Raw genomic sequence first — 14123 nt, 5'->3', positions numbered from 1 at the left:
GTTGAACTCTTCCATGCAATCCAGACTCGCTATAGGTGCACGGCAGCTGCGCGTACAAAGTATACAGAGTATTAATAGGACACGATCGATCGAATGCTCGATACAACCACGCAAACGTTTACAATTAACCATTCCTGGTACGTCATCTTCCTTTCCTTCGATATTTATATTATACATGTCGCATATTCGTCGGCCGCGTCGCGTCGCGTCGCGTCGCGGCATTTTCTCTTCTTTCAACCATCTGAACGAGAAATCGGAAATCCAAAGTGGAGAGAAACACGGTAAGAGACACTTGGTCGCAACATGTTTCGTAAATGTTCGCATACGTAGTAACGCAAAAAGCGAACTGCAAACGGGTGGGTGGAAAGACGACCAACACTTCTGGGTATGCTGCTAATCGTAACACTCCAGAGACTTTTAATTCTCTTCGACTTGAACGACAATCAAAATCGAGGTATAGGGAGAAAGAGAGAAAAGCCTTAGGTACTCACCGATAAATAGTAGGCAGCGGATAGTAGTCGTCATCCTCCATGCTACTGTTCGTATTCGCATTGTTATTCGTATCGTTTCCTGCCGTGGACGTATTACCGAGATTGCATAACATTAAACGGGACATTGCTGTGTATCTTTGATATATCGCGCGCGCGTGTGTGGTATCAGCCGGAAGAATATCTTCCAAGAGAGAGGAAATTGCCAAGAGACAGAAAAGTTGCGAGATGGAGTCTCAATCCAGATCGAAGAAGAACGAGCTTGCTCGTTTCGGTTCAAGTAAAAGTGAAAGTAAGTTCGTTGAATGTCGTTTCTCAGGTTCGCTGATTCTCATACTTCTCGACAACGAATCGATCCAACTCCCGTCGCTGCATAATTCCCATCCGATGGTCGCAAACTTGGCTCGGTCCTTCTTTCCCGCTGAGATTCAGAGGAAACGATCACGGAATGAAACGGAGTAGTACATCGAGTCTGTCGAGTATCACTCTCGATGATCGTTAAACGTGGTCGTACTCAAATTCGGTTCGACGCTTCGATCGATCCGATTTCATGTCAGAGTCGTTCGATAAATTGATGCGTATCTGCATGTATATATATTTATTGCACACATACGTTACATAGGCACTAGTTTTTCTTTCTTTACTCAAGTTATTTAGGCACCACAGTAAAGAACATGGTAAGTAGGTATATATAAGTTCGCGACTATTCTCGTGCGTGATAGGTATATATCGGGAGGTTTTTCCAGGTTTGGCCTGAATGTCGCTCGAACACGACGACACGAACAAACAGCCCCTTGTTTAACAGCTAAGCACACGTCGTTACGTAAAAACGAACGGTGCTCGATATGAGTATCGATATGTGGTACGATTACCGGTGGAGGAAACAAGGCGCGACGATAACTTCGGTCCGAGCACTGAAACGAACCTTGAGCACCAAAAACCCACTTTTCGCCGATTCACTGGTCCACCCGATAACATTAGGAGTAGCTAAGACGATGGACCTGGTTCGTTCCGTAAATTTCATCAGCTCCAATTTCAATCTTTACGATAACGTTGCATCCAGTTCTGTTTCCGTTTCCAACTCTGATCCCTCCTTCCTCGACTTCGACTTGGCTCTTGATCTCGGTTTCGATCTCGATCGAACTATCAATCGCAATTGTACTTGTGCACTGTAAAGCAGTTCTAGCATCAACCCTCGTTGTCTGTCACGTATACGTAAAAACATTCGACGCCAATAATCTCGACGTGTTCTCCGTTCCTCCTCGTTTCCTCTTCGCACAACGTGCTTTCAAAGTACCTTTCTCTCTCTGTAACCAATCTCGGCTTAGGATTATACAACGAGGGTGGGTGAAGCGCGTCAACGGGGTTACGACGACGACGACGACGACGACGACGACGACGACGACGACGACGACGACGACGACGATGAAAAAGACAACGACAGCGGCAACGGCAACGACCACGGCAACCAAGAAGGACGTGTCGCAAAAAAGGAAAACACCGAAACGTGGAAGAAAAAGTTGGTGAAAAACGTCAAGATCCTATTGTAGAGTCGGCGAGTGTTATACCTCCTACGTGGTAAGCAACACTGCACAACTTCGATATACCGCGACTCCCTCCTTTTCCGCACAAGCTACCAGCGTGCGTGCGTTCGCGTCTCTCTTCCGCTACGAGCACCTTCGAGGTTGCGAGTAGGCGCGTGCGCGCGCTCGCGCACCACTCTCGCCGCGTACCCCCACCACTCCTTCCAACCCCTAACCGGAGGGTTGCGGTTGTTTTCAGAGCGCATGACGTTACCTACGTCGCATTCAACGCATTCGCCGCATTTGCCGCATCGAGCCTCTCTTGGAATTGTCTCTCGTTTGCCTGCTCTTTGCCTCGTGCCCCACTATTCCCTCCTCCTCGCTGTCTAACCCAAAACCGCGTCTTCTTTTCCTATTTTTTCACCCTTTCTTCTCTTATCTCTTTCAATCGACGTGGAATTGATTTCCCTCTTTCTCTCTTCTTATCGGGCAGGATGTCGTTACCGTCCAAGCCTTGAGAAACGTATCGATCGCGATCGTTTCGCGGTTTATAGTCATGCAACCAAGCAAGCGAATCTCTACCGACGAAGAAGCGAACGCTCTCTATCGTGTAATACAAATATCACGCATAATACAAGTATTTCAAAACTGCAATCGTGTATTATACGTTAATCGTGTAACGCGTTACTACAAAGAGAGTCTACGTAGAGAAAAGTTCTTGGGTAGAAAACGTAATGGTAACAGTCTCCGCGACAACGCCGCATTGCGGATCCGGCGTGGTGACGTGCAGCTGACCCCCCTTCCTGAACCGTTTATGGCCGCCCACGTTGTTCGACCTACCGACCTAATACGCGCTCGACCTACTGCCAGCCAGCCGACACACCACTCCTTACTACCGAGTTTCACCCTTTGTTACGCCACCGTGTTCGCGCCACCCGGCCGCGTTCGACACGCACGCACGCACACACACACACGCACAGCCATGCCAAGAAATCAGCGAAAACTGTTTTCTGATTATGTTCGCACGTGTTCGATCGGACGGCGATTCGTTTGACGGAACGCCAAAAACGTGTAAATAGGCAACGTATGCGCGCGTACGTTGCCCGAATCATCTCGCGATGGCCTGCCGATGCACAAGCCGGCGACCTTTATTTTTTTACTTACCCGTCAAAAATCTGCTACGTGTTCCGACGTGTTTCTGCTCCTTGCTGAAACGAATCTGCGCCGCGTGACGGTCGTGTTCACTTCCCGGATTCGCAGATCGACTCCTTCGTTGAAATCGTGCCAAAGGTCTCGAAAACATTGATTACAATTGCCAACACGCGAATATGTCGCATCCGCGGAAACAAGCGAAATACAATTTTTCGATCATCGGTACGATAATGCATTGTCGTGTTATACAATAATAAGAGAATTGGACAATAGGTTAGGAATCGGGTTTCGCAGCGATATCGCGGGCAACGCACGACAGCGGGACAGAAACCAGACCATCTACCATTTCTTTTGAATAACTTATTATAGTACTTTTTTTATTAAACTCGTTAAGTTCTTAGATTACCTAAATATACACCCTGCGGCGGCGATTTTCAGTACACGTCAATGCATTTTATTCGAAATTATCGTAACTATCGTAATTTGCCCGTTTCGACGATCGATCATCGTGGTGATCCGCAACGATGACCGATTATCGTAACTGTATTCTCAACCGTACTCACTTACCAGCGTACACCTATTCACGTTTATTTTATACCATCTATTCACGGAATGAGATGTCTGTAGAAGCGGCGGCAGTCTTTTCTACGCTATCGTACAATGGAACGTATTCATTACTCGCGCGCCTTTGCCCGTTCGTTGCAGTTTCTTTCTTCTTTCTCTCTCTCTCACTCATTCTCTCTCATTCTCTCTCATTCTCTCTCTCTCTCTCTCTCTCTCGCTCTCTCTCACGATCTCTCTTTTTCTTTTGTTCAACCAATCAATCTTTTCCTGTAGAGATGTAACGTAGAATTACAATTTCCATATTTATTGCATTATCGATGATTCCTCTGAAATCAAAGTTCGCATCGATGCTCTCTTTTCTTGTCACAATGCGTACATTGCACGTGAGTATATATATATGTATATATAGTATATATATAGTATACATATATATGTACTTATGTATGTATATGTATTGTATGTACGTTTCTCGACACTTTCGAAACGCGTACACGCCTCGATATTCTTTTATTTCTTAGTTTTAACCAGAGGACGAGATCTCCTTTTGTTCGTTTCTTTCCTTGTTCCCTTAGTTTTCGTATTCCTCTCGATCGTGTTCAGAAATTAAACGCTGTTCGCGATAAGAGGAACAGCGGGAGGACGATAGCGCGAGAGAAAGAGTGGGAAAGAAATGGAAATGGTAAGAACGATAAAACGGCGCGGCGATCTGCTATTTGATCGCGACGAAGAAAGGGAGGAGAGTTTCGAGTGCATGACGAGTAAAAGGAGAGGATAGGACTCTGTGACAGACAGAGAGGATATGTAGTGTAGTGTCGGGAGTGCAGGGTTCGAGAAGGAAATAATCATGATATGGAGCGAAGAGAGGTTCGGGACAAAGAAGAGTCTCGACGAGACGCGAGACGGGGGAAGAAGTAGTTTCGCATAATATAAAACAGCATTCTTCGGTCCACAATGTTGCTCGCAAGTTCGAGAGAACGTACGAGGATCGAGCAAACACCGTATCGAATATCATTAAGCGACTCTATTTTCGATTTTCGATCACTTGACCGTCCTCTGGCACGTGGGCAAGTTTACCCTGAAGAATACGTTCAGTTCTATCAATGAAGCTAATATGAGAAACACGGCATACATACATAAACAGGCTCGGCCTACTTTTCTATCGAGCTGAAACTTATTCGAAGCGAAAGCAATATAGAGTAGCATCAACGTCGACAACAACGATATGGCGCTGTACTCGAGCCCACCAGAGTTTATGCTGATGTAATGCTTTCCGGGTTGCGTCGGTGAAAATGACGATTTAATTAGCCACGGCAGACCCAAACACAACAATATGTCGAAGGTGTTTGATCCTATCGAGTTGCTAATACCCATCGAACCGTGTCCTGATACACAAAACAAATCGATCGAAACGTTTTTTCAACGTACAAGACAACGCGACGTCGCCTTAAATACTCCTTTCTTTCCTACTACTACTCTATTTGCTATTATCTTATACACATATCACGTTATGTACTTTACCTTGTTTCGCCACTATTACGCTTGACACGGCCTCCGGAACGCTGGTACCAGCCGCGAGGAAAGTGATACCCATTACAGAATCCGGTATCTTGAGAGTATCGCCTGAAAAGGCAAACACCTCGTTCATTTTCCTTCGCCCTCTTTTCTCTTACTCTCCCCCACACCCTTCCCTGCTTTTCTCCCCTTTACCAATTATCGTGATCATCCATGCGACAACGTAGCTCAACGATCCGATCCAAATGATGCACATGAGAAACGTTACTGGAAACCAATTCTTGAATCGCGGCTTCTCGCAGTCTGGTATTGTACACATGAAGATTAAATGAATCGGCCATGTCATGATCCATGCTGTTTTTCTTATCCATCCAGCTCGTGCCGGCCAGACCAGCAATTCGTATTCGTAATCTGCGATGGAGAAGGCGACGGACGATAACGCTCAACAATCAAATTTTCATCCGCTTTCTCTACACACTTACTAGGATCGGGACTCTCTTCTTGAGTTTTCGTTCCTCCGTTTTGTAACGGCACATCTATATGTTCAGCTTGTTCACCGGCAGGTTGCACTTTGTCAGATATTGCCAAGCGAATTTCTGTGCTGCCTTCTGAAAACAATTAGTATGCCGTATCTCTCGTGTCTTCTTAACGCTTGGAAAAGCGGCAGAAAAATCTCCAATACTCTATTACACGTCGGTCGTCCAAGAGAAAAGGAGAAACGTAGACAGGCAGAATTAGGGAGTAGGGGTACGGGGAGTAGGAGTTACCTGTCGCGTGTCGATGATCGTCCGATAACGATTGATCAGAGGTATGCGTACGGAATCGTGTGCATCGTTGAAACGATTTGTCCCAATACATCACCGCGATGTATACGATGTAGAGCAACACCAGCGTTAATGCTTCGTACCATTCTACCCGCTCGTCGTGTATGATACATATTAGAATGGCGACCGTAACGCCATACGCCAGACAATCTCTGCTAACTGGCCACCAATCCAAAGGAACTACCTGTACCATATTCGAGTAATCTGCGTACCTACTGTTCAACTTCCAATAATACATACATGTGAATATACCAGGCAGCTTACCATGCCAGCACCAATACCGCAACACGCCGGTACTGCCAGTATATTGAATACAGCCGAGCCTACTATTGTTCCAACACCGATGTCACCTTCGGTGATAAACGTGCCGATCGCGTTTACGAATAGTTCCGGTGCCGATGTTGCTGCAGCCATAAAGGTAGCACCCGCCACGTCCTTGGACATCGAAAGTGCTAAAATTTCAACAGAACGCTGTCTCTTTTCTTCTACGGATACGTATCGTAACCCAATATCCAATACCGACCATCCTTCGTCAATTCGCTTCTTTCGTAAAACAAGAGAAAAATAAAAGAGCTGCTCTTACCGTGACATATTTTTTCCACAGCAGGAACAAAAAATTTGTCGCATACCACCGCTAACGCGATAAATAGGTAAAGCGAAACGATCACGTGTACTACGACAGCTCCTCCTTGCCTCTGCTTCTCGTCGAAAAGATCGTGTGGAAAGTCTTCTATCGCTGGAGGTGTACAATTTATACCTAGAATGTGAAAGGTGGTATTTAGCACAAGTACTTTTATCATATACGAAACAACAGTCCTAATATACCAAGGAAAACGGTACGTAATATAACAGAGTTAAGGACAAAGGAACGAAATCTATCGCGAACCAAGCATCAACTTCTTCTCTTCTTTTAATTTTCAATATCGATGCTGTCGTCGAATCGAATAAGGAAACGGTATCATCCTCGATATTAAGTACATATATTCTTTCATATCGTTTCGTATCATTTCGTATCGTATCATCGATCGATCAATCGATCCAATGTCGAATATCTGCACTATCGATCGATACGAAAGATTTGCTCTCCACAGGTCGCTCGCTCGTGTCTCCTCCTCTTCGTCCGATTTTGGCTAAATACATTACATAAGTTTCGACACGGCCTTCAATGCCTAGTGTAGCGCAATTGCGAACACCAGTGTCGAATGCACGCTCCATTCGGTGATTACGAATCAGGATAATTGGTGGCATTCGTTCTACCAACTACGGTAACCACAAATGTAATCAGTTCACCGACCTTCGTTCTTCGTCGCCTATTCTCGATCCGTTTCTTCAGTCAAATTTCTCGTTCGTAGAAAGCTGAAATGGCCATAGCCCCCCCCCCCCCCATCGTTGATATCATGCATATTTTACTACATTAGAATGGTTCGCGTGTGTAGAACTTGGAAAACTTTGTACAAGCATTTGCTCGTGACTTATCGATCGATTAGTACACTTGGTAGCAAACTCGTGTCCATTGTACATACATTCAAGTACCTGTAGTGAATAGTATTATACGTATGTACAAGAGACGACGACACGATATCACAGCGCTGAATTACCCACGATAACGTTGATATTGCATCGATAGGTATATCGCGATGTATTTCACTTCGAGCAACGGATCCAGTCAAAATTGACAAGCCGCTTATTCCCCGTTTCTATGAGTTACTCAATGAAATAAACCATTCCCACGCGCACTCAAACGGACAAATAACTCTCGCGAGATCGTAGACCAGAGATGATCGTTACAATTGTTCTCTTGCGATGCTCCACTTTTATCATCGGGTCGTACCTTTGTCGCTTGTTCGATGCGTTCCCTTTCAGTTTTGCTACAGAGTACTATACATATACATATATTCTTGACAGAGGAAAATAGCGATAATTGACACAATTCCACATACACGTGAATGATTTTTTATAATTCACCGATCGATGTTACGTCCGTAGAAAAATTCGTACCTTTATCGATACAGGCAAACAGCGTTCATCGACGCAATAGTTTATTAAGCATCGCGGTAAAATATCGATGAGCAATCATACACGCACGCACGCACACACGCACGCACGCACAAAGCCCAAGCAAGTACTTCTAATAAACGGATCGTTTGAATTTTACTCTACATAAACTCCAAGGGGTTCGATACCAATCCTGATCATCGTTACGTACGTTAATCTTCGGAAGATTATCTATGCGAGATTTCCATGTGTTTTGATAAATGCTGACAAAATGTTCGTAATAAGCTTTCTAAAAGAAAAACACGCACACAAACTTCGAACAAACTCGGAATAGTGTGAAACTAAACTCGTTGGAATAGATTTTACTTACTACTCCAGTTCAAGATTAACAATGCACCGTTGACGCGTGGCGTTCGTGGCTTTTCGTACAGGGAAGGGAAAAACGTTTACCTGTTACAGATCTCGTCTCGGTTTCTCTGCATAACGAAAATTCCTCTATCTCGCTGTTCGTCTTTTCGATTATTCTTTCCATCTCTTTCATCTTTGATTTTTCAGTTTGTAACGTGAAGAAACGTACTCTGTCGGCATATAGATACGTACATGTATGTATATGTATATCTATTTTACGACGCGATCGTTCGAAAGTCTGATTCACAACTACAAGGACCTTCGCCCTTAGATACCGATAATTTTTCTCCTATGATGTCTCTTCTAGCCGACGTAACGAAGCAAACGATGCACGTATTGGTGTCTTGTACAGGTTACACAGCTGTATAGTTGATGTGACTTCCTACCGATTAAGCAACCTAAAGAAGTTAAATTGCTCTCATTCAAGTTGGCAGAGGAGATGCCATTCATGTCTAATGTACGTCGTATAAACTAGATATAACGTGGCTCGGCCATACGGTGTCGAACGGTATCGTCTCGTTGGAAACAAACGAAGACCATCGGCTAGTAGCCGTCGATCGTTAAACGTTACTTCCCAATTAGCAATCTGTTGATTCTCCTGGGCATAGTTAGCGGTGTTTCGAAACGAGCTTAAAGGTTCGTGGTTCGTTGTTTCATTTCGTCCTCGATCAAATCTGTCACGTACAGCGCACTGCTCGCAATTTTTTAATTTACGTCCCTCTCCTTCTCCCTCTTCTCTCTCTCTCTCTCTCTCTCTCTCTCTCTCTCTCTCTACCCTCCCACCCCCTCTCCCCCCTGTCCTTTCCTATAATTAACTGTTCCATTACTTGTTAAGCGTTATACGCCTCTTGTTGTTCCATTTCGGCCTTCCACGTATTCTTCTTCCGATAGTTTGCCAAAAGTCACATTTTATTGCGCAACACGCATGGCCGAACGGGAAAAGGATCTTTGTTATTAAAGTGAATTTTCCACTGCACATAGAATTGAAGTTTCTGTTAGAATTGACGAATCTCAATTCTAGATCGTTATCCTACTATACGGACTAAATCCCCTTGGAAATTGATCTTTTTTTCGTTACACGTCCAAACACTATCATTCGTCAGATTTCTTTCGAGAATCGTTAACTCGTTGAACTTACCAAACTGCATATACTATTCAGGAAAGCAAAATTCCATGTAAAATACAGGTGACTAAAGGAGGAGTCTAAGACAGAGGACTGGAGGAGGAGTGGAGGGTTCGAAGAGAGGGAGAGAAGGTGAGTGAGTGAACGAATAAGAAAAGGAGGAGGAGGGGAGGGTGGACGAGAGAGAGAGAGAGAGAGAGAGAGAGAGAGAGAGAGAAGTGACTCAAAGAGCAAGACTAAATTTGTCAAGCAACTGAGTTATTTGGCAAAATTTGGAAAAACTACAAACTGCTTGCAGTTTCGTACAAGATCCCCCCCGGCACGAATGTCACACTGAACTGTTACGCGACATATACGACAATACGTATGCAAGCAGATAACTTGTATAAATCATTTCGTACGAATAAACATTTTTCTTTGCGCGATGTTACGCGTTCGATGAAGAACGCTCTTCTCCAGACCGAGAACCCCTCTACCGTGTTGCCTTTTAACGATCATCGTAAACTAAATCACAAATGTTGCTGCGCGATACGCAACACAACACGACACACGTTTAATCTTTCAATTGACGATATGCACCATTTTACGAGAAGCTCTCTACGCTTGTTCTACGCGCTCTTGCATATTCACCCTTGTCCCCGCCATCTGCTTCTTCACCATTTTCCACCCCGTCCTCCTTCATCCTTCTCCATCCTCCACATTCTTGCTTTTCCCTCTTCCTGTATATTCTTCTACTCTTTCCTCTGTTGTTGTTGCTGCTAATGCTAGTGCTAACCATCCTGCTGTTCCTCCTCCACCTCCTCCTGGTGCTGCTGCTCCACCGCCCCTCCTCCTCCTCCTCCTCCTCCTCCTCCTCCTCCTCCTCCTCCTCCTCCTCCTCCTCCTCCGCCACCTCCTCCTTCTCCTCCTCCTCCCTCCTCTTCCTCCACCTCCTCCTGCTCCTTCTCTTCCTACGTCTCCTCCTCCTTATTCGATACTTTAATTTCCATTCCATTTAATATTATCCCATTCCGTCTTTCACCATCATCGAAACACACCCCCCGACCGTCCTTGTATCGTGACTCAACTCGTTGTACCGTGAACAACCATCGATTTTCGATAATATTCAAAATGTATTCCAACGAACCTCCTCCTAAGTCAGACGTATCCATGTTGTCAATCCCGTTGTCACACATATACTACATTAACAACTACTCCGAAGTCCGTCAGCGTTTGTTGGAATCGCCCCTCCCTCCGACTCTTCTCTTCTCATCTCTCGCGCATCGCGCCCGCTGAATCGTGCCGCGGTCAAAATGCGAAATCGTCATCGCGCTAATCGTCGTTATGGCTTCCTTGAAAATTGAACGTCGTAGGTACACACATATCGTGCACATTTCGTTCCGACTTTGTCATGTGACGGCACCGCCACAACCAACCACTATTTTCCATTCTTATTTCTATCTCCCTCTCAACTCCCTTCCCTGTTTCTTTCCTCTTTCTCTCCTTCTTCTTCTCACCTTTTTCACGTACCTTGAAACACGGTGCCGCCGTTGCGGTACCGCGAGCACGAGAAACAACAACATGACAAAACGTTGACGGATGAACGAACCAATTAACGCACGGACTCACCGAACGTTTAACAAAAGCGAACGCGAAACCAGCGCGATAGAATTATTCTCGTTATCGAACATTGTGCACTTAAAATCATCGAATATCCATCCATCTTCTTCTGTATACAGAAACAAAACGGTAACAACACTCAACTCGGTCGTGGTTAGAATAGTTCCAGGCATAAATCGGTTATGGTAAAATTAGTAGAGAGTAACTTTTAGGCAGAAGAAAAAAGGAGAAAAGAGATCAGGTTCCACCGACCATCATCACCGTTAGATGTGTATTTATGTAATTGGCAGCGTTCCAGTAGCAGGAACACTCCTTTCGTTGAATTATCAGTAAAGGGATGTCTTGACTCGCTTCGTATAGTATCTTATCTGTGTAAAGTTGGAGTCGATAATGCTCGTAAATGAAAAACATCAATGCGGCCTACCGTTCGACTTGGTAGTGAATCAAAATTAGTATCACGCGGAACGGCAGGCCGCATCGTTCATTCTACAATACATCACTGAGAAACTTCTCTCTCCTTACGATTAATCGCGAGATACCGTGAATTGTTACGATGGCGCGAATACACAGGCGGACGATGGGCTACAAAATATTCTGCATGATCGTCATTCTAACGGTGTATTTCATTTTCGTAAATACATCGACCATGTTTGATCCAAACAATGCAGCAACTTCGGGCAACCCTACGGATACGCGTAAGTTTCTCAATGCCCTCTCTCTCTCTTCTAATTACATCCACTATGTACAATACCTCCAACATTCCCGCGATTTTGCTTTTTTCAAACACGCGCACCCCTTCCCCCAGGTGCCACACGACCAACCATTACATACTTGCGTCCTCTTATATGCAGAGCAAACGCACGACTAATGACAAGCGATAACCAATAAAGGACAATTAGACATTCACCAACGGCAACGGTGCATCTTGTTATACACGAGTCGTCTATCTTCTACGAAAGAGAAGATAAAGAAGATATCGCGATACGAAAATTTCGAATGAATCATTACGTTCAATACGTTCACAGTATCTGCAACATCTACACCATCCGATATACGATGTACCTACATACTTATACATAGTAGTATTTACGTCGCCTATCGTCTCTCATCATGGTTCTTCTGGGAAAAATTCCCATATACATAGAAACAAACATCTCTCTGCTTTTAACGTTATTTACTCTCCCCTTCTTCACCCTCCCTTTTCTTCTATTCGCAACAACAGCACACGTCCTACGTATCAATGCATATCCACACCGTTTCACTGTTCAAGGACTTCGCAAGCTGCTACAAATCGGACCATCTACCGTAGAACCAGGAGAAAATGAAACGTACAACTGCACTCCCCCAGCGATCAAAGAGTTTCCATCCGATGGTCTTACGCGGCAGGAAAGACAATCGGGGTTTATAATTGTACACTTCGTAATAGCGATTTACATGTTTCTCTTACTCGCTATCGTCTGCGACGATTTTTTCGTCCCATCGATTAAAAAGATTTGCGAGAGTAAGTTAATAAGTATAGCCATCTTTCTACGTTTCATTCCCGCTTCAGGGAAAGAAAGAACAAAGAAACGAGAAAAAATCGTCTGCTACTGTCGAGATGGATCGAGATGGACTAAATTTCCATTCGATTTTCAGAGATTAACGTGACAGAGGATGTCGCAGGAGCGACGATTATGGCAGCAGCTAGCTCTAGCCCAGAATTATTCATCAATATCGTAGGAACGTTTGTCACGGAAGGAGATTTGGGTGTCGGTACGATCGTTGGTTCCGCGGTTTTCAATATATTAGCTGTGCCTGCTTGTTGCGGTTTATTCGCTAATCAGGTGCGAGTCCTCCTACTTACCTCTCTCGTCTCGTCCGATGGATAGGCCGCTGTTCTACGTGATATCGGTTACACGTTCTCCAACGTAACCACTGTATGTAACCAAACAAACATTTCCCCTGCAGGTACTGAATCTGGAATGGTGGCCGGTAACACGAGACACTGTCGCCTACACCATTACGGTTCTTCTACTAATTGTAACCTTACGAGATGGCCGCGTCGAGTGGTACGAAGCCCTCATTCTCGTTATTACCTACGTTTTGTACATTTTAGGTATGTTCGCCAAACTACGCTACAGATCGACTTTATTCAACATCGCAACTTTCGAAAATGTCATCGGAATTTTTCACCAAACTTTTTCTCCTTTCAGCTATGTGTTTCAATCGTAGTATACGCAAGTTTATCAAACGCGCAACCACTACGAGGAAACAATACAAGAATCTTTCCGAACAAACTCCTCTAATTTCCAACGGTACGTAATCACATCGATTCCTTTCTTCTCTTTTTCCTTCTTTCCTCTTTTTTCTTCTCTCATTAGACAAAATTCTTCTTTCAGACATTGCGAAAGACACGAACCTCAATTTGTTCGAGTCTTGCGAGAAGGACGAAACGCGTAAGTAACGTGGAAAAACTCCTCCTTACCCCCGTCGTCCCTTCACAATTCACACTACGACCAGTAAACTGACTACGACTAAGAAAACTTTAAGAAACTTCTATTGTTCTAGTCGACATCGCAAATATGACAAACTGGCCAAACTCGATATGCGAACGAATTTGGTGGTTGATCACCTGGCCGATAAATCTCGTCCTCCTCGTCACGATTCCCGACTGCAGAAGAAATACGTTGAAATCTTGGTATCCTCTTACTTTTATCATGTGCATTATATGGATAGCAACTACTTCGTACATAGTCGGATGGGTCATCACTGTAATTGGTACGCATTTTTACGCATTATTCGTTGTTCTCTAATTCATTCTCTACTCATATCTCGTTTCTTTTCAACGAACGATACCATTGCTAGAATAAGCCGAGTAGTAACATCGACATCGCGTGACAATCAATTATTATTTCAGGCGATACATTTAGGATCCCCGACTCCATAATGGGATTGA

At 44.5% G+C, this 14123-nt stretch overlaps 3 protein-coding genes across 4 annotated transcripts in view; 1 reads left to right on the top strand and 2 right to left on the bottom strand.

The window, feature by feature from the left end:
- LOC108580211 (voltage-gated potassium channel subunit beta-2) overlaps positions 1-1178 on the bottom strand; it is a 4900-nt gene extending 3722 nt beyond the window's left edge. The window contains exons 1-2 of one of the 2 annotated variants that reach the window (XM_017943920.1): positions 492-1178; positions 1-46 (exon numbers count right to left, since the gene is read on the bottom strand). In XM_017943920.1, the coding sequence (XP_017799409.1) occupies positions 1-46; positions 492-616 (171 nt within the window). In that variant the 5' untranslated portion in view covers positions 617-1178. The remainder of the gene's footprint in view (positions 47-491) is intronic. The other variant, XM_017943921.1, reaches the window with a different exon arrangement.
- Positions 1179-4364: 3186 nt separating this feature from the next.
- LOC108580157 (sodium/potassium/calcium exchanger 4) lies at positions 4365-10764 on the bottom strand. Its single transcript, XM_017943831.1, has 8 exons — positions 10716-10764; positions 6647-6820; positions 6328-6515; positions 6007-6247; positions 5722-5847; positions 5435-5650; positions 5246-5347; positions 4365-5109 (listed from the first exon to the last, which is right to left on the bottom strand). The coding sequence occupies exons 1-8, from the start codon at positions 10762-10764 to the stop codon at positions 4766-4768; spliced, it is 1440 nt and encodes a 479-aa protein (XP_017799320.1). The 3' UTR covers positions 4365-4765.
- An 897-nt stretch (positions 10765-11661) lies between these two features.
- Positions 11662-14123, top strand: part of LOC108580156 (sodium/potassium/calcium exchanger 3-like) — a 4201-nt gene continuing 1739 nt past the window's right edge. Inside the window, exons 1-8 of the mRNA XM_017943830.1 lie at positions 11662-11883; positions 12459-12689; positions 12824-13011; positions 13136-13283; positions 13381-13482; positions 13567-13623; positions 13736-13945; positions 14085-14123. The exon at positions 14085-14123 is cut by the window's right edge and continues 63 nt beyond it. Coding sequence (XP_017799319.1) covers positions 11742-11883; positions 12459-12689; positions 12824-13011; positions 13136-13283; positions 13381-13482; positions 13567-13623; positions 13736-13945; positions 14085-14123 — 1117 coding nt within the window. The 5' untranslated portion in view covers positions 11662-11741. The remainder of the gene's footprint in view (positions 11884-12458; positions 12690-12823; positions 13012-13135; positions 13284-13380; positions 13483-13566; positions 13624-13735; positions 13946-14084) is intronic.

The sequence above is a fragment of the Habropoda laboriosa genome, unplaced genomic scaffold, assembly GCF_001263275.1.
Source record: "Habropoda laboriosa isolate 0110345459 unplaced genomic scaffold, ASM126327v1 scaffold2, whole genome shotgun sequence".
In the NCBI taxonomy this organism is placed as follows: domain Eukaryota; kingdom Metazoa; phylum Arthropoda; class Insecta; order Hymenoptera; family Apidae; genus Habropoda; species Habropoda laboriosa.
This window is presented reverse-complemented; position numbering and strand designations above follow the sequence as displayed.

Coding starts and splice junctions, on each gene's coding strand:
- LOC108580157 (XM_017943831.1), bottom strand. CDS start 10,764: ATGTGTGACAACGGGATTGACAACATGGATACGTCTGACTTAGGAGGA. Junction 6,821..10,715: donor TACGTCTGACTTAGGAGGAG/GTTCGTTGGAAT, acceptor TTCACATTCTAG/GTATAAATTGTACACCTCCA. Junction 6,248..6,327: donor GCGGTATTGGTGCTGGCATG/GTAAGCTGCCTG, acceptor AATATGGTACAG/GTAGTTCCTTTGGATTGGTG.